The following is a 22,506-nucleotide window of genomic DNA, read 5'->3' on the forward strand; positions in this document are numbered from 1 at the left end:
GGCGAATTTGCAAGAAAAGGCAGCAAAGCAAAAAGCGAGAGGAAGAAGAAACCGACAAAAAAAAAGGAAAAAAAGCGCAAAGCAGTGGCGTGTGAATCACGAGCGGCAAAAAAAGCTGAATCATAAAAAAATTTTAAATTTATCTCTGGGCTCATTTCTCTTTTCCCAAAAAGGAAATACATTTTCTTTATTACAAAAATAAAACAAAAAAAAAAAGCCAAGGACTGACTGAGAAGCAGCTAGAAAGAGAGAGAGAGAGAGCCAAAGCCTTACATAGCGAAAGAGACAAAGAGATAAACGCGAAAAAATGGAACACGAGGATAATAACGCTCAGTTTGATAACTTTCTGCAAAATCGCCTCGCGGAGAGTCTGCAAATGGCTGCTGGCGCCGGTCAAGTGGCCGATGTTGCCGGTGACTTGATGGTGGTGCCTCCTCAAAAATCGGATGAACAGCAGCAGCAGCACGACGAAGACGATGAGGAATGGAAATACATACAAGAAGTGCAGCAGAGCGAGAAGCACCAGCAGCAACTCCAACAACAACAACAACTTCAACTCGATGATGAGCTTCATCATGACTTGAGTTTGAATTTAAATTTGGATCCAATTGTGGTGGGCAATGGTAGAGCAGCGGCTCCACCTGGTGCCATCGACTATGAGGAGGGGGAGGAGGATGAAGTTGAGGTCATTAAAAACAATGATAATGATTTCTCAACAAATTCCAATACCGAAACGACCACATCTACAGGTGAGATAAAGGAAAAGGATAACGAATTGATCCATCCGTTGGTCGGAGAACAATTCCAACAACAACAACTGGAACAACACCATGAACAACAGCAGCATCATGAGGATGAGGATGAACCCAGTTCGGTGGCCACCACATGTGGCACCACCAGCAGCCTGAGTGAGCATCAACCTGCACCCCAATATGAAGGCGGCTTCGATAATAAAGAGAATAACGATCCATTTTCCGCTGCAAATCAATCACCACTCGCACTGAATCCTAATGCTATGGAATTTGTGCCAAACTTTGGCTCCCAGCCCACTTCCCCCTCACCCATACCGGAAAGTCACATTAATCCCCATCAACTGATAGCCGGTGGAGTGAATTTGGATGACCTAGTGGCGGAAAGTCCACGCAAGGGTTCCAATCGTGTCAATATGGATGCTATCAATGTGCCCGATGAACTGGAATTCGATAATGAGGCAGCCAAGCGGCCACATGAGTTGGAGCAGGCCGATGATGTATTTGGTCAGGAGCAGCAGCAGGAAGAGTTGCAGCAGCCACAGCTTTTAAATGGAGCTGGAGATTCTGCTGATATCATTCTGGATCATGGTCCCGAAACAAGTGTCGATTTGGATGCACCAGCTACACCAACTGAAGAGGATGTGATGAATCGATCCCTCTATGCTGAACATAATAATGCATCCGCTATCGAGGACATTCTCAATTCAGTTCAGCCTCTGCCCATCAACACTCAGCTGGATGATGAATTCGCTGAAAAGGAGTTGCTGCATGTCGAGGAAAAGGAACACATTTCGCAATCACCTTCCACAGAGGAACTCCAGGAGGAGGAGGAGGAGCACCAGCAGCAACAGCCAGAGCATCAATTATTTGCTGCCCAGGATCCTATGCAGGCATCATTCTATCTTGAGCACACTTCAAGTGAGAATCAGGATCCCTTCAATCTGGCAGCAGCAGATCAATTGAATCAGAGCCTTTTGTTGGACACAAGTGCTCCATTATTTAGTCCAGAAGCAGCAGACTCCACTCCTGTGACCAAGCTGGAATTGGAGCCACAAGAGGCCGCTGTGGTAGACATAACACCATCTCCCCTATCATCCACTGAAGAGAAACATCTGGTAGAGGAAACCAAGGAGCAGGAGCCTCTCGAAGAACAAGAGTATCAAAAAACCGGCACGAATTTGATCCAGGAGCAAGCTTTACTTGAGCACAATGATGATGGTCCACTAGAATTCACAGTCGGAGCTCCGCCACAGGTAAGCGAAATAGAGAGAAATACCATTTTGGAGTTGTCCATGAGTCATTGAAAACAATTCCAAGTCATCATCCTCGTCGTCTATTCCAACCCTGAGCGTATGTGTGTGTGTGTGTGTGTGCGAGTGTGTTAATTTTTCCTGTCTCGTTTCCGTTCAGTTTCCTTGCCCTCACCTGGCTCTGTTAAAGAGAAATCATTAAATTTGTTGGTATACACTCCTTTGTTTCTCTCTCTCATTCTCTTTCTTTCTCTATTCATGCAGCAGCAGCTCCTGGCCATGTGCATGTGCCAATCCCTGTGCCTTTTGTCTTTTCATCTCACATCCTTTCTAAAGTTTCTGTAGAGTACACATATTTTATTTTAGTTTACTTTTAAAACTTTTAATAGTAAGGTTAAGCATATGGCAAGAAGTTTTAACTATTTGTTTTTTTTTTTAAGCTTTAATGAAATTTTACAAAATAATATGCTGATTGGGCTTATTAGACAAAAGAAATTACCTATAAGAATGAATTTTTCGAAATTGTGAATCAAATTCTTCAAAATTCTTGATCGTTGATAGAAACTCTTCGGATGTGCCACTAAAATTATAGGGTTTTTCTTGTTATTTAGAACTAACTAATTTAATTTCTTATTGTTCTGTAATAACGAGTCTTTACTGTATTGCATTTGGGCTTCGTTTTGGGTGTGGGTGTGAGTGTGCGTGTATGTTGTTAACTTGCTCTCGACTTGCTCGCTCGCTCTCTCTCATTCTCTCAACTTGCATTAAGTTTCCGTTGCCAAGTTCTCGTCATTGTCCTCGTTCACGTCCTCGCCCTCGTTCTCGTTTTCGGTCTCATTCCTCCAAATACACACACAGTACATAGCTCTCATCCCCCCACTGTTGTTGTTGTTGCTGTTGTTCAGGTCTCGGGTCGACTGCCACTCAATTTTTACACTCAACAGGACACGTAAGTGTTTCAGTCTTTGTGTCTCGATGTGTGTGTGTGTGTCTGTGTTCCTTCTGTTGGTGGTGGTGTTAAAGCTTTAGGCTTGGCCCTGCTGATGTCTCTTGTATTTTTTTGGGTGGGGTTTGCTTTAAATTTCAATTTTTAAATAATTAAGGGTGGCGGTAATAAACCCCAAGGGGTTGCTTAGTTATTTTTGTTTCTATATTTAAGTGCTGTTGACCCCTTGCCACCATTTCAATTTTTGTTGTTTTTTGGGTTTCCGTTCCAATTGGATTTCGTTTCGTTTGGTTTTTATTTTCTTGGTCTTGTGTTGGTCAATGCAATATTCTTGTATGTACTTTCCAATACAGCTGAAACTTTATTCTCTTTCTCTCGCACTCTCTCACTCCCCACTCACTCTCTTCTTATCTTACTATCTTTAGCTCACTCTCCCGCGTTGTTTATGTCGCTCTCTCTCTCCCTTTCTCTCTTTTTGGCGTCTGCAATCTGCATGAGCATAACAGTTAACTTGGCGGCTGCAAGAGCCAACCTTTTCGCTTCGTTGCAAATTCCAGCTCCAATGCACACACACACACATGCACAAGCTTTCATAATTACAACAACTACAACAATAGATAGCTTTGGGTTCTTTAATTGGGTCACATATACAGTTTTTCGCTTGCATGTTGTGATTCGTTTTTTTTTTCTTTTTTGTTTCTTTTACTCTTCTCTCTTTCTGTCATTTGGCTGTGGGATTTCCTGTATATACCCTTTCGCCCATGTCCACGGTATGTGGAAAAATGAAATAAAACTAGGCTAAATTTGCCTATACATAACTTAGTGAATGTCCGCCGTGTCCCATCCATAGATTGGGACACCCAAAATGGGGATTTGTTTCCCTAAACCCAAAATCAGTTTTTCCCTGATTTATGAGATTTATGATTTATTATCAAATTCGCCGGTGGCACGCTACACCATTTCATTCTATTGTCGTCGTCGTCGTCTTCCTTTCGTGTCTGAAACAAATTTTCTGATTATTTTATCAGCCTTATACAAAACTCAACAACAAAAACAATAAATTGGCCCCATCAGACAGCTTGTCACCCACCAAAACAATCTTGTAAACAATAAAAATGTTGCCGCCAGCATTTTGTTTCTTGTTCTTTGCTTTTTATCAACAATATATTAACAAAAGCAATTTTCAAGTGGCTAATTTGGTCATTAAGTTGTTTTTTTTTTGTTGGTCAATGATTGATTTATTGACAGCTACTGTTAATGATGCTCATCTAAGTCAATTAACATAAATATCTGTATGTAATTCTATCTTCAAACTTACCCCTTCCGTTTTCTCCCTCTCTCTCTCTCTCTCTCTCTAATCTCTATCTTGTTAATCTTATCAACTGATTTTATTTATAAACCCAAACAATTTCGCCTTGCACTTTTTAGCAAAACAGAAAATTAGAAATTTCTAAAACGTAAAACAATTCACGCGTCTGGCTGATGACTCAGCCATGAAACAAACAGATTCGATTCCCACACAAACAAAAAATAATACTAAATTATAGAATGCTATAGAAAATTTTTCCGCCATGTCACAGTAGTTCACATGACTTTTTGTTGCTATTGTTGCTATTTGGATGACTTTTTATGATATAATTAAAAGTTGTTTTTTTTTTTTTTCTTTTTGTTTGTTTAGTTGCAATTTACATAAATTTGCAATGGGCTGGCTTTACATTTGACAAGTTTGAGTCTGCTGTATGGTTATTATAAAAAAAACAAATCTACATTATACATCAAATTGTATAGTTGTCGGTTCAACTTTGCGTCAATTGACTAAACGACCCCAAAAAATATATAATAATAAAAACCTATGTACATATGTACGTGTTTTTTTTTATGTCTGTATGTCCATAAATTATGCAAGAAAGGCTAGTTAAATTTATGTTGAAATGTTCATACCCTGCCAGGTCATAAAAGGAGCATATTAACCCAAATAAAATGCATGCTTAAAAGGAAAAAGAAACTATGATATTTTCAAATATTGAAGCACTTGTTAGTAGTTGATTTTTACGGTTTTTTAAAAGGACAATAAGACGGATAAGTGTGTCGAACATTCTTATAACAATATGGAAACTTAAAAAAACCTAGAAGATTATTATATACAGCATATAGGCATTTGATCGTCAAGTATAAACAGCAAACTAGTCACAAATTAAGCCCCAGCAATCTGAAAAATTTATCATTGTTATATATAATTAAAGTGATCATATTGTTTTAGTTATTTGATATGGGGGAGACCCATTTAAATTGAGGTAGAGTTAAAGGAAATCCGTGACAAAACTCTTTTCAGTTAAATCCGTTAAATTTGTAGATATTTCCTTAAGATTTTAAACATTTATAGATTTTTAAAGCAGGCCTGGATCTACTTATAACAAGAATTCGGTCATGAAAAACGTTTTGTCTGGCAATTTAAATTTCTTTAGCCCAATCCTCTGTTATGGCGCTGTTAATGGCTATTAGACTTTGCTCTTAGACTGTTTATTTTTTTTAGTATTAGTATTAGTTTTAGGCACGTGCTGTTAGCATGCTGTTAAAACGCAACTTTAATGGCAAAAACAAAAGAGAAAAGGAAGGCAATTGTTGCCATGTTGCTCTTCTTGCTGCAAGCTATAATTAAGTCTGAAAAAAAATCCATTAAGATTATTAACTCAATTAAAATTAGTTGCTTGCGCTTCTACACTTGTGTTTTTTATTTTCGCAATTTAGTTCACACACACACACCACATACCCTGAGCGAGATAGACATATATAAGCTTAAGCCTAAGCGCCACTTTATTTTTTAGAAATACATATATGTATGTACATAGGTATATTTTTCTATAATGCAATTGGGCAACATGGCAACGGGTGGTCTGATTTTGTTGCCGGCGTCGCAAATCCTACGCCTTCTATTCCGAGACCCAACCTTCTTGTCTGCCCACATAAGATACAAGTGCGCTTAGAGATAGGCTGCCCACCTAAAAAAAAAACCAAAAGGTGAATTGTAACTGACGCCCCAAAGAGAAGAAAATATCAACCTAAAAATGTGCGAAAAAAAACTCGTTTAGACTGGGAGAGGGAAGGAGAGGTCTGAGGAGGCTGCTGCTGCTGCTGCTGTTGGCCCTAAAAAGCCAAAAGCAGAACAATTACAAGACAGCAAAGGAAATCTTTCTTACTGCAATATGGATTGTTCAGTTGTCTGTGTGCGTGTGTGTGTGGGTTGAAGGAAGCTTGCTTCAGTTGGTAAATGCAGCACACACAGAGAGTTGATTGCCAAAAAGGCAGGAGAAGCACTTGACGGCGACCCGGACAACAACAACGACGACGACGACGACAATGATGATGATGAAGATGATGAAGCTGATGACGACCAAAGCAGACGACTTGACGATTAATTGCAGCATTTTACATTTCCAGTTCAAAAGAAAATGCTCCGAGCAGCAGCAGCAACTGCATCATCATCATCGGCAGCATCATGTACCCGGAGAATAGTATCTTGCGGTTATACCATAAGCAAAAAAGATATCTCATGCGGCCTCTTTGTCCGTCTGTCTGTATGTCCTCTTGGTTCTGTATCTCTTCTCTCTGTGTGCGTTATCTAAATTTACATTTATTTATATGCAGTTGTTGATCTCTCTCTCATTCTCGTAGGCGACACTTATGAGCGCCTTGCACTTTCATTTGGCATCTTTGGTTTTATTTACTTTTTGTGTATTTTATTTTGAGATAGAATTCACTTGGCCTCTTCCTGCTTGTTCGAATACACTTGAAAAAGCTATTATTTTAAAAGCAACATATAGTTTAGATCGGTAATATCGACATATTAGAAGAAAGTCCTAAAAAAATTATATTAAATGTTAATATTATTTTCTATATCAACAAAGTTCATTGATTTTTATAGTACATTTCATAAAGACTTGAAATTTAATAGAATTTCTCTCATATTCTGAAAATATATAAATAAATAATAAAATCTACTTAGATTTGATACGATCTCTAATATGAGGGTAAGCTTAATTAAAACCTCAACGTAAAACGGTTTTAAAATATAATTGATTTTTACACCAAACATAATTCGCTGCACTTAAATGAGTTAACAAAAAAAATGAAGAAGAAAAGAAACTTTTGGTAGAAATTTGCACTTTGTTCCAAGTGTATATGGAAATATATTTTTAAAATGCAACTAAAAAAAAAACGGAAAATTTTACTAGCTGCCAAGTGCCAAGTGCCAAGTTCAATAGCTTTTTGCAAACTACAAGAATAACCGAGAGACCGAGAAAGAGGGAGAGAAGGAGAAAAAGAGAATGTTCTTGAGACAAAATGTCGTCGTTGTCGTGTTTCTTTATATTTTTATTTTTTGCATGTTTTTGGCCCCTGCAGCGATTGGTTGGTTGCTTTCTTGAGGAGGAGGGATGTCTACTTTTTCTTCTTTAAAAATAGGCTTTAATCGTTTCTAGGATACGCTATTATGCCAATGCATTTTACTTCAATAGAGTCTTGCGTTAATTGAAAGTCATTTGAAGTCTCATTACATATTCATCGAGAAACGATCTCATCCATCCCATCCTAACTACTATGAACGCGCCCCATTAACTTGTTTTTAAACCATGGTTTTAGTCGCGTTCGAAAAATTTATGAGACATTTTAATAGAGATTTAATGAATGTATAGCAACAAATGTGCCTAAATAGAGCAAGAATAACGAGCGAAAGGAGTGTGGAGGCCTCTAAAGATCATCTAAGAAAACCAGTTTATATGGTAAAATGGAACTACATTTTCTTCTGTTTTGTTGTTTACCGAAAATTAGCTGGAAAAGCAAAAAAAAAAAAAAATAATGGCGGAACAACAAACACTTTAAACACATTAAAACTCTTAATAGTTATTTCACACTTCCTGATGATTCCTTTTTTGTTTTAATATTTGGGAGGAGATCTTGGGTGACCTAATGTATGCCCTCACCGATCATTAGTTAGAAATATTTTCTATTAGATAAGAAATAAATGGTGCATAATTTTCATTACTTTTCGAGCTTGTTGGAAATTTTAAATTCATCGTCTCTCATTCCTCCTTCCTTCCTTACTCACTCAATTAAATATTTGCCATTGTAGTTTGCTTTCAGTTTTTTACTGCACTTGTTGTTACTCTTATCGAATTTCTTATTTTTCAATTAATCATAGTGAAATCCAAACATTCCACGATAACACGATTCAACATTATTATGACACAATAATTGAATGGAACAACAACTATTTATAGTAACTGTTGTGTGTACTTAATTATATTAAGTTATAAACAAATCAAAAGCAGAAGAAAATCCGCCACACAAGTTGCCAGTTAGATTGAAAACCATTTTGCCATAAATAAACATAAACGTCATGTTTTTGCCCAGCCCTGTCTTGTCCCTAAGTCCAAATCGTCGTCTGGGCCGTCGACGTCTCTTGTAATAAAACAAAAAAGAAGAAAATTCCTAGAATGATGAAAATGTTGAACCGGTTTGCAAGTTTCTAGCCTGAACCTGCAGGTCAATTTGGCTTTAATTAATCATAAACCAGGCAAATGGGCAAAAAACATACATCAAATTTAATAACAAATGTTTTAAAGTGAATGGGCTAGGACAGATTCGTTTAAGTAAAGGGAGAGGTAAAGTCATAAATTTGGCTATGGCTTTTAAGGAATGAGAAAGAACCACTTTCTTATTTTAAATTATCGTCAATAAATATGCAAAAAAGATCAATGGTTCAGTATTAACCTTTAGATTTGATTATGGATTGATCAGAATATGCAAAAAGGATCAGTTGTTCATAATTTTAGCCTTTTAGATTTGATTATGGATTGATCAGAATGGATTCTAATTTAAAATACGTGCTAAAATAATTGTCTATTATTCAGGATGCACAATGATTTGACAGGATATGACAGTTACAAGATTAAATGGTTTCTTAAACTTCAGAAATAGGATTCTTTATAAACAACTGAACCCAAACCTTTTATTCATTTGCTAAATGATAAAACGAAAGTTTCATATATGGACCACGTTAGTCTTTTATCCTACCTTAGGACTCCTTTTAAGAATTTCCTAATAAAGAAAAGAAGATATCTAAACTTAAGATAATAATAATGCTTTCTGAAGAAACTAAAGGACTTCTAAGTCAGTTAGCGGTACTACTTTCATCTGATCTGAGTGCACATAAGCAATAATATTTTGACGCTTTTCATTGAATCAATGCGTCCATGTATTATGTTTATCTGCTTATGCAGATCTTTAATATAATATTATGACGTAGATGATGGTTAGTGCTTTCTGCACGGTGCATAGTGCATGATGGCGTATTCTATTGTAAAGCAGAAGAAGGCCAAGTGTGAAGAATGAAAGAGTAAAAGAATTGGTCAAGAAGAGGCAACTGGCGGCCATTAGCAAGCAACAACCACAAGGCTTTGACTTGGTTTGCCTTTGTCTGCCGCTGCCGCTGTTGGTAATGCTTCCGAGGCCAATGCTAAAAAACTCATAAAATAATAAAAAAAAAAATACAGTACAAGAACAAAAAAAAATACAGAGTAGAAGGCAGAAGTATCTACGGAGAATAGAAGAGGAATATGGATACAGACAGACCACATGATTGAGGGGCCGGAACGGGCGCTGCTTCTGCCAATGGTTTGTCTTCTTCTTCTTCATCTTTTACTTCTTGAGCTGCCAAACCCCAATGTGTTGTTCGTTTTGTTCGTGTGGCCAACCGACTTGAGCCAAACTTGGCCAGGTGTTTTATTACCATTTGTGCTATTAACAATTTCTTTTGGCTCTCTGTTTTTGTATCATATATATATACGTATATATATATCTATTTTTTGTTGTTCGTTTTGCGCTATTATGAGTACATTCCACCGTTTTGATTGGGCTTTCCTACCATAACATTGGCTTGTTGGCCAACAAAGCCAGTCAATTTCATGGCTACAAGCGGCGGCTCCATTCTAATGTATCTATCTAACTAACTAACTAACTAACCAACCAACGAACTGAGAGTCTTGGACTGCAATTGCCGCCACCATGTGGTCAGTCAGTCAGTCACTATGCTTCTTCCTTCTTTTGTCTGTCTGTCTGTCGATCTGTCTTATTGTAATTGCTTCTTTCGAGTACTTTCACAAGGCAAAACGAAAAGCGCAGTTAAGTCTGTTTCATGTCGGCGCATTTTCATCCCATTTTTTATTCTATCTGTTTTTTTTATTATTTAATTTTTTTATTTATTACATTTTGTTGTTGTTGTTGTTGGTCTTGTAGTGGCTAATGGTTTTGGCTGACTGAAAACCTCCATATCTCTTCATATATAAATAGATCTACATATACTATATGATTATTGCTGTGCATCTTTATCACATTTGCCCCTTTGGCTATTGATGTTAGCAAAAGCAACAAAAAAAAATGTAGAAGGGCAAATTATTTGCACTGCCTGAGGGTGGAAAAGAGTTTACGTGGGTGGGGGGCAATCAAACTGAATCGATTTATCTCAGCTAAATTAATTGGTAATCATAAAAACCACTCTATTTCGTAGATATGAAACAAAGAGAATTGGTTATGGTATTTTATTGTTGGGGGGCAAAATGAATTTCCATCAGAGCAAAAAGATAAATTTAGCAATTTACCTACTGTATAGTGAAAAGGGAAAGAGAGAGAACTTTGAATTGGGCTTAATCTCAGTTTGAACTTCTTTTTGTTCTGCATATATCAGGCTTTATGGTTCTTTTACCAACTTACTCGTTTCTTTATTTCATAAAATTCTTAAACTTCCCAAATTTTAGCCTGTCAATGTGAAAATCCCTTACTTATGGTTTCTAATAACCTTGGAAATTTAGTTCCAATAACACCTGCCTTCAGTAGGATTATATCCCCCTGAAAAAGAGTTTCTACTAAACCGAATGACTGGCAATTTACAGCTTCGGCTTAGTTCTAATCCCTTTTTCTGACCATGACCTTTTTCTTCGAAGTGAACAATTATCATATGCATGCTCATTCCTACCAAATCATTAAAGTGGAAAGTACATAATGCCAAAATGATTTTCTGCGCAATTTTAAATTTCATCTCAAATTTCCAAAAATGGCATTAACCCCCTCTTTCCATTGTCCTCATCATTATGTACTGCTGCTTCACATGTCTAGTCTCATAACTTTCGGTATACATAAATTTTCCCCATATCCAAAAAGAAGAAAAAGTTTCATCTAATATAATTTTTTTTTTTCACAACCAAATTTAATCTTTTTTCTATCTTTTTTTGCTTCTTTGCGGTTTCCTAAACAAATTACAGACACACACACACACAGAAGAAAGGGAAAAATGTGTATTTTCTCATATTTATTTTGGACAAGCCTTTCACAAAATGTTTTTCCCCCCGCTCCAGTAGCCACACACACACACACACACAATATACTTACATAGACATAGCTACAAATATATTTTTGCATACAACAAAATGCCATCAACCCAACCACAAAATCCATTGGAGTTGTAGGAAGGAGAGAGAACATCTTGGTGGGGCTGGCGGCTGCTGAGTTAGTTTGCTTGTTCGCTCATTCGTTTCTTCATCATCCATCCATCCCATCCATCTCTCCATAGTCGCGTCGTCGTCGTCGCCGCGTTGGGCTTTTCTTTTGGAACTTTGGGAACTCTCAAGAGTACAAAACAAAAAAAAGAAATAGCAAAATAGAGAAAAAGAAACAAGAAAGAAGATAAAGGGGGGGAAAAAAAGTCATAATTAACTTTCTATTCTATTTGTTTTTTTTTTTGTTTTTTGCTTGCCACGTTGCCCCAGACGGCTGCACTTCATCATAATCAGCATTATCATGATCATCATTATAGTCATCATCTGGTAACTTGGTTTCGCAAAATTTGCTCTACTCTGGTTTATTTCATTTTCTTCTCTTTTTGTTTTTTTTTTGCCTTCATTTTGGCCTGACTTGCGAAAATGTTGCCAGGGCCGCCGTGGTTGCTTGTTGCCGGTTTTCCTACACAATAATTTGCGCTGTCTCTAGTTCTTTTTTTTCCAATACCCTCACTAAATAACGGGTACATACGTTTTGGGGGCAGGAGAAAATATCAGTTTAGTGTCTTGCAATTTACTTAATTATTAGCTTGAGTTGATAAAACCAGGCTTCGATTCATTTTCTCTTTAGATAGTTGGACTATATCATAAGATAGAGTTATCTGAGCTTAAATCTAATGATAATTCTAGTTTTATGATCTCTTGATAATAGTTAACAGACTTCTCTTCTTTATACAAACTCAGTTTTGTAGACTTTATAGGGTTTTATAGATAATTAGAGGCTTATTTAGATACGAAAGGTTTTTTAGCTTCTTTTCTTAGCCTTCTAAAACTAAGTTAGAATCACATTTACCCGTAGAAAAGATCAGCACAGAGTAGGTCTTAGTTAGTATTATTTCACATCTGATTTCAAATTTGAGTCTAAATGACAATTCAATTGATGCATTTTCATTCCAAGGGATCGATTCCTTTTCCTTATTAATATCAGAATGACTCTACAGAAATGTTTGTTCGTTTTGGTAAGTGTATATAGTATGCGTTGAAGTCAAAATAAATCCAGCCCTCTACTTTATTCCATTGACGTTTATTAATTTTTATTTTATATACAGTTTTTTGTTGTCTTGTGGCTTTTTATTTATGACAACATCATAAGTCATTGAATGAGTTGAGTTGGCGTCCCAACTGACTGTCGTTAATTGTCCAAATTATATTATGAATTTGGAAACTGCTCCGTGGCTGCTGCTGCTGGCCACGCCCCAGACAAGGCCAACACATTTGTTCGTCCATTGACAAGTCTTATGTCTTGGCCTTTTACTGACTAAGCTGAATTACTTTTGATTGTCAAGATATGTGAAGTAAGCTAAAGAATTTATAAAGAAAATTACTGTGTGATTGCATTTTTCTAGACATGTGTCATTTCCGCTGCCACAACTTAAAGAAGGTGGTAACAGCAACAAATTAATTAAAACACACAGAAGAAGAAGTTAACTGCCTTCTATCTACCACGCACCCCTCTGGGTTCTGGGTGGCAGAAAAATAGCATAAAATGTAAACATTAATCATTATATAGAAGATTAATGATGTGCAGCTTATAAGTGTTGCAGCTAGCTCCCAAATAAGAAAACAAAAGCAACAACAATTACAAAATTAAACTTGGCAACATGTTGCGTGTTGTTGCTGCTGCCTCTGCTGCTCTGCACACACACACACACACACACAGTTGCAACATAGTAGCATTGCTGCCGAGCTACCATTGCTCATTATAATTGCCACGGCACAGTTAACAGTGCAGCAAAAAAAAAAAGAAAAAGAAAGAAATGACTTAAACAGGGAGAGAGAGAAAGATTATGCATTTTGCATAAACATTTGTGGCAAGAAATTAGTTAACTAATATACTCAAACAAATGTACAGATACGTCTTGGAATTTGTAATTACTTGGCTTTTATATACACGGGATTTCAGTTAAAACGATTTTTATCAGAGGAAATAAGATTAAAATATTTCTAGAACAAATTTTTAAATTCCAAAACACAAGAGTTTTATTTTTACAATTTGTAGATCCAATGAAACTAATATATAATTATTTAGATATACGATTTATGTATATAATTTTCCAATAATATTTCTCGATTAACAACAAACTATAATTGCGTTATTTTTACACTAATCTGTTGAGATTTTAGATGAAATTAATTCTGTTGCCTTTTGGCGATCACTTTTTATAGGTCTTAGATATAATTTAAAAACTTTGCTTCTCTAAACTTATAATTCAAATAAGTCTATTTCTTATTGTTAAATAAGATAGAGTTGTTAAATATAGACTCTTGCGAAATAAGAGTATCTTGACCATATACTAAAAGATACTTTCCCTGTCGATATCTGATTTGTCAAAGTCAAATCTCATCGTCGTCCTATGTGCAAACATTTGTAGCTGCTGTTTATTTGCAAATAGTTTTATGTGTTTCTTGGTTTAAAAATAGAAATTACATAGACAGACCATGGGACAGAGAGTTTTGTCATAGAGGGTAAAGGAAAACACACATTTTCAGTACACGCACATTTAATAAAAATGCAGAGAAGGCTTTGGTTGTTTTTTTTTCGCTTTATTTGGCATTCTATTTGAAAGTTGTCGTTGCCCTCATCTATGTGTGTGTGTGTGTGTGTGCATGTGTCACCGCCACCGCCCAATGACTGTTTAGTCAGTCAGTCAAATATAAATCTACATAGTGAGAGGGCAAGGGAGGATGAGGGAATGGAATAGATCATTCAGATAGTTAGATAAATATATTTACATAAATGCCTTAGGCTGGGTATCTAATGCGGCACGCATTATTGAACATTTAGCTATACTTTATTGTTATTGCGTGTCTGTGGCTTTGTGTGTGTGTGTGTGTGTGCGTATGGCCAAAAACAGTTAGGTTGTTGGGCTGCCAATTGCCATTGCATTGCCATTTTTGTCTAGGCTTAATGGCGTCTCCTCTCTGCTTGCTGCTTGTCTAACGAGCCGTGTGAGTAGAGACAAGAAACAACAACAGCAATAGCAAGTGATTTTTTTTTTTTTTGTATTTTTATTTATATATATTATTAAGCTAAATTTGCGACTCTATAAATTGTCTAGCGTTTGTCATGCCATTTCTGTAGAAATTTTCGGTGAAAATTTATAGACATCAGGCAGCTTCTCCTCTACTTTTACTCTTCGTCGTCGTTTTCTTGCCCCATAAAAAGAAAACAAAAATCCCAATTCAAATTGTTTGCCATCTGTTGAACTTGATTTTTGTGTGTTTGGTTTTAAACACGGGGTGAATTGAACTTACTGACTTAATTCTAACGATTGTTTTATACCCTTTTTAAATACGTATTTTCATAAAATTTTATGTGAAACTATTAAAGAAAAACATTATTCCATTTCTTTTCTTTGTTCTACTACATGTAAAGTGTCTTAAGTTTACTATTTAGTTAATAGTTACCTAAATACTAAAAATTAATTGCTACTTCTAAATGTTTTTAATGCTGTTTAAGCTATTTGGAGATCTACTTAACTTAGTTTTTAATATCCTTCAAAAAATATTTAAAAAGGAAAGCCAGTGATTCTAATTTTTAAAAGATCTCTACATAGTATGTATCAAAAGTTCTTCAACTAGCTCAAGGACTTAATTGATTTAGATCTGTTCTTTATCTTTAAGATAGAAATACATATCATACGAGTATGTTCTGAAAGTATATCCTTCTCCTAAAAGTATTTAATTGCAATTATATGTACTTCAATATAGATACAATGAGATACAGATGCAATTGCAGACCCACTTTAAGTTCATTAAGTGGTTGATTGTTTTTAAAGAAGCACGAAAAAAATAAGAGTAGTAGAATTGATTAGCTTGGCAACGTTGCAATGAGTCACACCACAGCAGCTGGTCATAAGTTTGCTTTCATCTCTCTGTCTTTATGTAATAATAAATATGCCCCTACTATGGTTAGGATATATAAATTTTGCACTCATTTACCTCCATGTAGATGTGGCGAGAGATTGAGAGAAATGTAAATGAAAAGGAGAGGGAGAGTTGACGTCAACCGCCGCACGGTTTTGCTCGTGCAATTTCTTCATATTTGCTGCGCACATTTTGCCAACAATTATCATTAACAACAACTACACACAAATTCACAATTCACATGAGTTGGCCTGGTGTGGCCTTGCTTGTTGCTGCTGCCGCTAGAAATTGTTGATGTCATCATTGCGTTTTGTTCTTTTCGGCACTCATTCATACTCATTTTCACACACACACACACACCCACCACATCTCAGAGATCGTATGAATGTGAGATGGAATAATGCTTGTGAGATGATTAACAAGATTTGACCAAACTCATTGGAGATGAGAATTTCTTTTCTTTTTTTGGTACTTAATTTATCTGCAGAGAGAAATATAATTCAAACTAGATTAGATTTTAAATAAGATATTTAATTTTGATAGCCATTTCTATTTTCAAACTAAAATCTGAGAATGTACATATATGTTAAATTTACCAAAATTTTGACACAAATTTGTCGAGAAAATTTCACTGAATTACTAATTTTCAAGATATATATTAATATTTTGGATTAATATTATATATAATTATCAATTGTTTATGTTATTAAATACATTTTTTAAAATTTGACAAACTAAAACGATCAAACGACATAATTAACAATGAGAACAATTGTAAAGATGTCTCATTAAAGTTTTTCCTAATTAGTCTGTTTAAATACAAAAATGTGAAAGTTTTTGTTGACTTTAAACAGTTTTCACTGTATCATACGACTTTGTATTTGGCCAAAAATATTTATATGTATGTTTGTGATATATTTGCACAAGAGCTTTTTGCAAAACAACAACAAAAGTTGAGCAAAAGCAAAGCCAAATAAATAAACAATTATCTCACCGGCCGGCAAAAGTTTTTGGTCGTTTGCTTGCTAAGGCTTTGGGGCCTGCCAAAATCAATTATTTTGATACTTGATAAAATGCCAAACGACTAAAAACTGCAAGCCCCAAGGTAAGACCAGAGATATACAAAAGAACTATAAATACGGAAATTGTCAGATCGTTTGGAATGTACAGAAGATATTATTATGTATTTATGTATGTACATTATTACATCATTGGTTGATGATGATGATTGATTAACAAGCTGCATGAGTCATCGAGGAGCTAAAGAAGTTAGTAGCTGACTAAGCCAAAGTTTTAAACGCTCTTTGATGTGTTTTGTTTTTTGGCATTTAATACCCTGTAACCAGATGGCTTTAAAGGGGGATTTTGACAAGGTCAAAACACCCAAAAATGTGAATTAAATGGTCTTTGGAAATGTAAGCAGATATTAAGGGAAGGATTTAGTTGGAAAGTTGTGGTAGAAGGAGGGGTATCTCTTGGTCTATGACTCATTTTTATGTGCGGAAGTTTTTGTTTTTTTGTTTTTTGGACTTATTCGCTTCAGCTCACTTTTAACCCCATTACGCTTGAGCAACAGTCCAAGTCAAGCCAAGCCGAGTTGAGTCAAAACACAAAAGAAAGCAATTGCTAAGCGAACGAGCGAGTGGGCTAAAAGTGGGCAACTGAATGGCCGGCCGGCCGGCTGGTCTGGCCTGCCCTGGTGGCATTTACTGGTCAATGACATTTTCGAGCTGCTGCGGTTCGTTTTTGCGTGCTAGCTAGTACAGATAGAAGAAAAGTGCCGGAAAAAAAGTAAAGAAATGTGAATACCCCCGCCGCCATCGCCGTCGCTACAGAATTTTCCTCTCTTCTGTGGCAAAGCCAAAACTAATGCGCCCAGTCACACTACTAAGTCAGTGACACGTTTCCTGTCACATCTCTCTGACTATATATTTTTACTTGTTCCTATGGTCTGCTTCTGCTTTTTGGATTCTCTTCGTTTTTGCCGCTATGTCATCGTTGCTGGTTTACCTACCTACAGCCCAATGGCGGCCATGTCTCTGACAGTGTCTACATACACTTGTCCTCCTTCTTCTACTCCGCCTCCTTCTGGTGGTGGTGCTGCTGCTGCTTTCTCACTTTCACAAGTTGTTAAAGTCGTTGCCATTGTGAGCTGTAGCTGTAGCTCCGCTGTGCTGATGTCATTATAATAATTTGTATGCATTAGTAATGTTGTCTATATAAGTATGTATGTGTGTATATAGTAGTATCCAAGCGTGTTGTCCAACCCTCGCCAAATATGCAGACAGAAGAATGAAAACAGAATGAGCCAGCTGAAAAGGGTGGTAGACGACGACTCTCCCTGCAGTTGGGTGTCACGCAAAAGGGGATGCAATTCAAAAAAAGGGAAAACTAATGGAACTGGGGTAAATTGACTCACCAAAATACCTCATTCCACTACTTAAACTTTTATATAAACCGATTTAGGCCTTAAAGGCTAACATCAAATCAAGAATCGGACAGCTTGAGTCATCTTGGTAAAGTGGTATTAACTTTACGTCCCACCAAATGGGCAACCAAATAAGACAATTTCTGTAGTTAGACAATTTTAATAAACTTTTTCCGAATATTGCTTAGAAAGGATCACTTTTCTAGGAGTTTTCATAAATTTTTAAATTTTCCTTACTATTTTTGAGAGCATATTTTAACCTTTGTTAATTAAAGAAAGATGAGTTACTCTTAATGAACGAATATATTCTGATTAATCAAATTAAATGAATTATTAATCAATGCGCTAATTGGTTTAATAAAGAAAAGGGAGCAATAATTTGTAAGCAACGTTTGGTTATTAACTCTTTTTACGAATAAATATTATTTTTGATACGAAGTTTAAGTGAGTAATATTATAAAGTATAATAAAATCTACCATAGAGCGCTAGCTGCTTGGATTTTAGGCTCGTCATAGACATGAATTAACAATAGCATAAATTGGTTTAATTCTTGACTTCTCCCGAAGAAGGCAAAAGGGGATTTTCCCCTATTTGGTCTGATGTAGAAAAAGCCTTGGTCTTAAATGAAGTCTTTTCTCATTGCAAAGTGTTAAATTGTCCACATGTTGTCGCGGAGCTGTCCAAAAATCATTCACTTATAAGTACAAGAATATATATACATGTGTATGTATTGGATATATGTATATATGTATATGTGCACTTTCCCCCTCTTATTTATTTAGCTGGAAATTTTTGTCGGTTTACTGCTGATGCCGCCGCCTGGACTGGTGATTTATTTTCGTTGGCTGCTTGCCCCAAACCGTGGCAAGTTTGTTGTGTTTGCTGTGCATTGCATCCAGCTATTTTTATGAGACAGCTAGCAATAATACCATAAGTAACATATTCTTAACGCACAATTGCAAAGACACCCATCACCCATCAGGCAAGAAAGAGGGGAGGGGGAGGAGGAGTACAGACAACGTAGACAGACAACGTAGACAGACCCCAAAAACCAAAATTTTCTCAGTTTTTCATATTTTTTTTTTTTATCGATTTAACAGCCGTGCACGATGCCGAGCGAGGGTGAAGGGTGACGATGATGATGATGATGATGATTTTGTTTTTGGCCCATTGTTGTTAGTCATCTTCTTGGGTGCAGGGCATTAACATTTTTTGTTGAAATCGGTGTGAAGAGAGAAGAAAATTGGATTGGATTGGATTGCGCATCATCTCTGCAAGTCAACTCAAACGCCATTGTCTTCTATTCATAGAGCTGTCATTCTCACTCACCCACTTCTTTTTTTCTACATCTATTTATTTGCAGGTGGAGGAGTATACTGCCTTAAGCAATGCAGCCGCCGACTTTGTGGATAATTTAAGCTCAACTCTGGAAAGTAATCCATTTGCTGCTTCTTTGGAGAAGGAAATTGTGAATAAATTTACTCTTGAGCCGGAGTCGCAACCTTCTATTGGAGCTTTTGACAGTCACTTGGAAGAACCCCCAATTTCCCAACTTCAGGACGTGGGAGTCAACTACAACCCACTGGAATTGCAAGAAGAGCTGATCGAGGAGACGCATCACTTTACCAATGGCGTTGAAAGCCATATTACACCAGAGCCACCAGTTCATGTGGAGCAGGAAGTTGAGAAGGTGTTGCACTTTGATATACCAGAGCAGCAGGAGCCACCAAAGGTGGAACAAGAGCCCGAGCCGGAGCCTGAAAAGGAACTTCTGCACATTGAAGCGCCTGCTGCTGTTCAGGAACAAGAGCCAATTCCAGAGCCAGTTCCAGAGGAGCCTATCGTTGCTGTGACACAGTCTTTAATTGCTGAGGAGGAGCCACCTAAAGTGGCCGAGCCCGAACCTTTGGCAGAACCCCTTATTAGCAGCGAACCTATTAAGGACGAACCAGTGGTGGCTGCTGAGCCAACTGTTGAAGCTCCAGTTGTCGCGGCTGTAGCTGCAGCCGGTGCTGTCGCTGCTGTGGCAGCCGCTGCTGTAGTTGCCAAACCCAAGATCGGCAAGACCTCACCAACTGAGGCCAAGAAGCCAGCAGCAGCGCCTGCCAGGAGTGGAGTTACTGCCACCAAAGCGAAACCAGCAACGACATCTGCTGCCAAAAAGCCACTTGCTGCAGCTCCAAGCAAGACCTCGACGGCTGCAGCACGCCCACGAACTGCACCAGCAACAGGAGCAGCAGCCAAGCCGGCATCAACGGTGGGAGCTGCTGCCAAACCGGCAACTGCGGCACGCAAACCTTTAACCAGTACTTTAGCAGCCAAACCCGGACCTAAGACGACCACAACAGGCGCTTCCACAGCACGCCCAGCCACAGCTCCGGTGAGCAAGACAACAGCACCAACAGCTACTCGCAGTGCTCCAACCACGGCACGTAAGCCAATTTCTTCCACCACGACAACTTCCTCAGCTGCCCAGGTGAAGCCACGATTGGCTGCCACTTCTGCAGCTGCTGGAGCCCCGAAACCGAAGGTTCCATCGCCAAAAAGCACTTTGTCCTCCACATTGCGCAAGACAGCAGCGCCTACATCGGCCTCCTCAACTACATCAACAAGTGCACGCAGTCCTACAAAGGCTCTGGCTAATGGTGTTGCCAAGAGCTCTGTCGGAGGCACTGCCACCGCCACTCACACCACGCGAGTCAGGTCGGCCACAACCACAGGAGCAACCAATGGCAGCAGCACTTCCACCACGACAACCACAACCACAACGACAACAAAGACTTTCACAGCACGACCAGCACCCAAGTTCACACACTCGGTAACTGGACCAACTGCTGCCAGCACTGCGCGACGCACTGCTTCAAGCACAGGCGTCACTGCTGCCGCCCAGCGCAAATCGTCACCATTGAAGACCACAACCCGTTCATCGCCACTGAAGCCACTTGGCAGTGCCAACAACTCGCCGCTGAAACCGAAAGCCAAAGAATCCGCAACTACTAAAACATCCCCAACAGGATTAAAGGGCAAAGGAGCCGCCGCCACGCCCATCAAGGCCACAAATGGCGTGGCCAAGCAGCAGGAGCAGCAGGTACAAGAGCCAGTCGAATCGGAGGCAACTCACAATGGCAACGGCAATGGTAATGGCATTTTGCATGACGATACCGAAGAACTGCATCAGCCTCAGGATTCGGCACCAGTTGCCGCAGCTGATGTTGCATTGTTGGATTTCTAAATCGAGCCTGGGGCAACTTCGACCCCGCATCTAATGTCAAAAGGGGTTCGATGGGGGAAAAACTAAGATGGAATGCAAAAACGAATAAATGAAGCAAAAAGAAATCAACTAAAAACTAAAAAAAAAACAACAACCAAGAAATACTTTACTAATATTATAAAACATATTATGCAAAAGTAAAAATCGAACCAATACATTTTTTGTGAATTTTGTTTTGTAAGAGCCTCAACGGCAATCGGGAGAAGTCTACCGATTCCCAGCACGACCACGATCTTTATACGACATTTCGACAAATTTTTTGTATGTTATCAATTAAGAAGAAAAAAAAACAAAAAAAAACACGATTATTTGTTCAGTTCAGAGCGAGAGAAGTGTAACCCAAACCCAATCAATTTGTGCTATTCCTATTTGAGAACTCTTTTGATTTTTAATTAATTTTAAACAAATGTTTGTGTGCTCTTCTTCACTAATTTATTTAAGTGTTTCTTCTCGCCTTTCATTCCTCACTATCCCCAATAAAAAAAAAAATATACATTTGGGAGATGCAAAAAGACTGCGGTTCAGTACCCCACAAGAAATCTATTTTAAAATTCATTAAAAAATCAAGTACAGACACACGACTATTTAAGACTGAACCCCAATTTTCCCAAGCAGTGCTTTTTGCAGTCCTGATATTAAATTGTTCCTCAAGCTCTGTAATCATTTATTTTGCTCATTGTGCTAGAGAATGCAACTCAAAACTCTTTATTTTATTCAAACTTTTATGCTGAAAGAGAAAACAAAAAAAAAATCCAAGTATACAATGAAATGTAGTAGTTAAAAAATCGAAAAATGTAATATTTAAAATCAAAAACAAACAAAAAAAATAGAATTCTAATCCAAACAAAAAAGAACAAAACAACAAAAAAATTATATAAATTAAAAACTAGCGCAGCTGGCATATAGTTTAGCCTTTGAACAGCAAAAAAATATAATAATAAAAGTTTAAAAAAAATTACCCCCTGTGCGTAAGCAGTAAAAAAAAAAAAATAAATAAAACTAAACAAAAAAAGTATGAACAATTATGATAAAAATGATGAAAAAAAAATTATATAGTTATATAGAATTTATGTGTTTTTTACTGTCAACTCTTGGGTGCACATGGATAAATACGTTCCTCCAATTTACTTAAAAACAAAAAAAGAAACACACACACAGAATGAACAACAACTAAAAATTTTACCCAGTGTATTATTGTATGTTTAAAAAAAGAATATGAACAAATATGCAAAAAACAAAAAGAATATCTCTCAATGAAAATGTTTAATGTTTTTGTTTTAAATTCACATTTTTGTTTTGTGTTTGAATTGATTTTTTTCTATTTTTTCAATTAATTTTCTAATCATATTATTTTGAAATATTGTATTATTATATTTTAATTT

General features: G+C 37.2%; 1 protein-coding gene across 1 annotated transcript; it reads left to right on the forward strand.

Annotated features, from left to right (window-relative positions):
• Positions 1-211: 211 nt before the first annotated feature.
• Positions 212-21,279, forward strand: LOC6646853 (205 kDa microtubule-associated protein). Its single transcript, XM_023178742.2, has 2 exons — positions 212-2,005; positions 19,217-21,279. The coding sequence occupies exons 1-2, from the start codon at positions 308-310 to the stop codon at positions 21,083-21,085; spliced, it is 3,567 nt and encodes a 1,188-aa protein (XP_023034510.1). The 5' UTR covers positions 212-307; the 3' UTR covers positions 21,086-21,279.
• Positions 21,280-22,506: the final 1,227 nt, after the last annotated feature.

The sequence above is a fragment of the Drosophila willistoni genome, chromosome 3R (genome assembly GCF_018902025.1).
Source record: "Drosophila willistoni isolate 14030-0811.24 chromosome 3R, UCI_dwil_1.1, whole genome shotgun sequence".
Classification (NCBI taxonomy): Eukaryota; Metazoa; Arthropoda; class Insecta; order Diptera; family Drosophilidae; genus Drosophila; species Drosophila willistoni.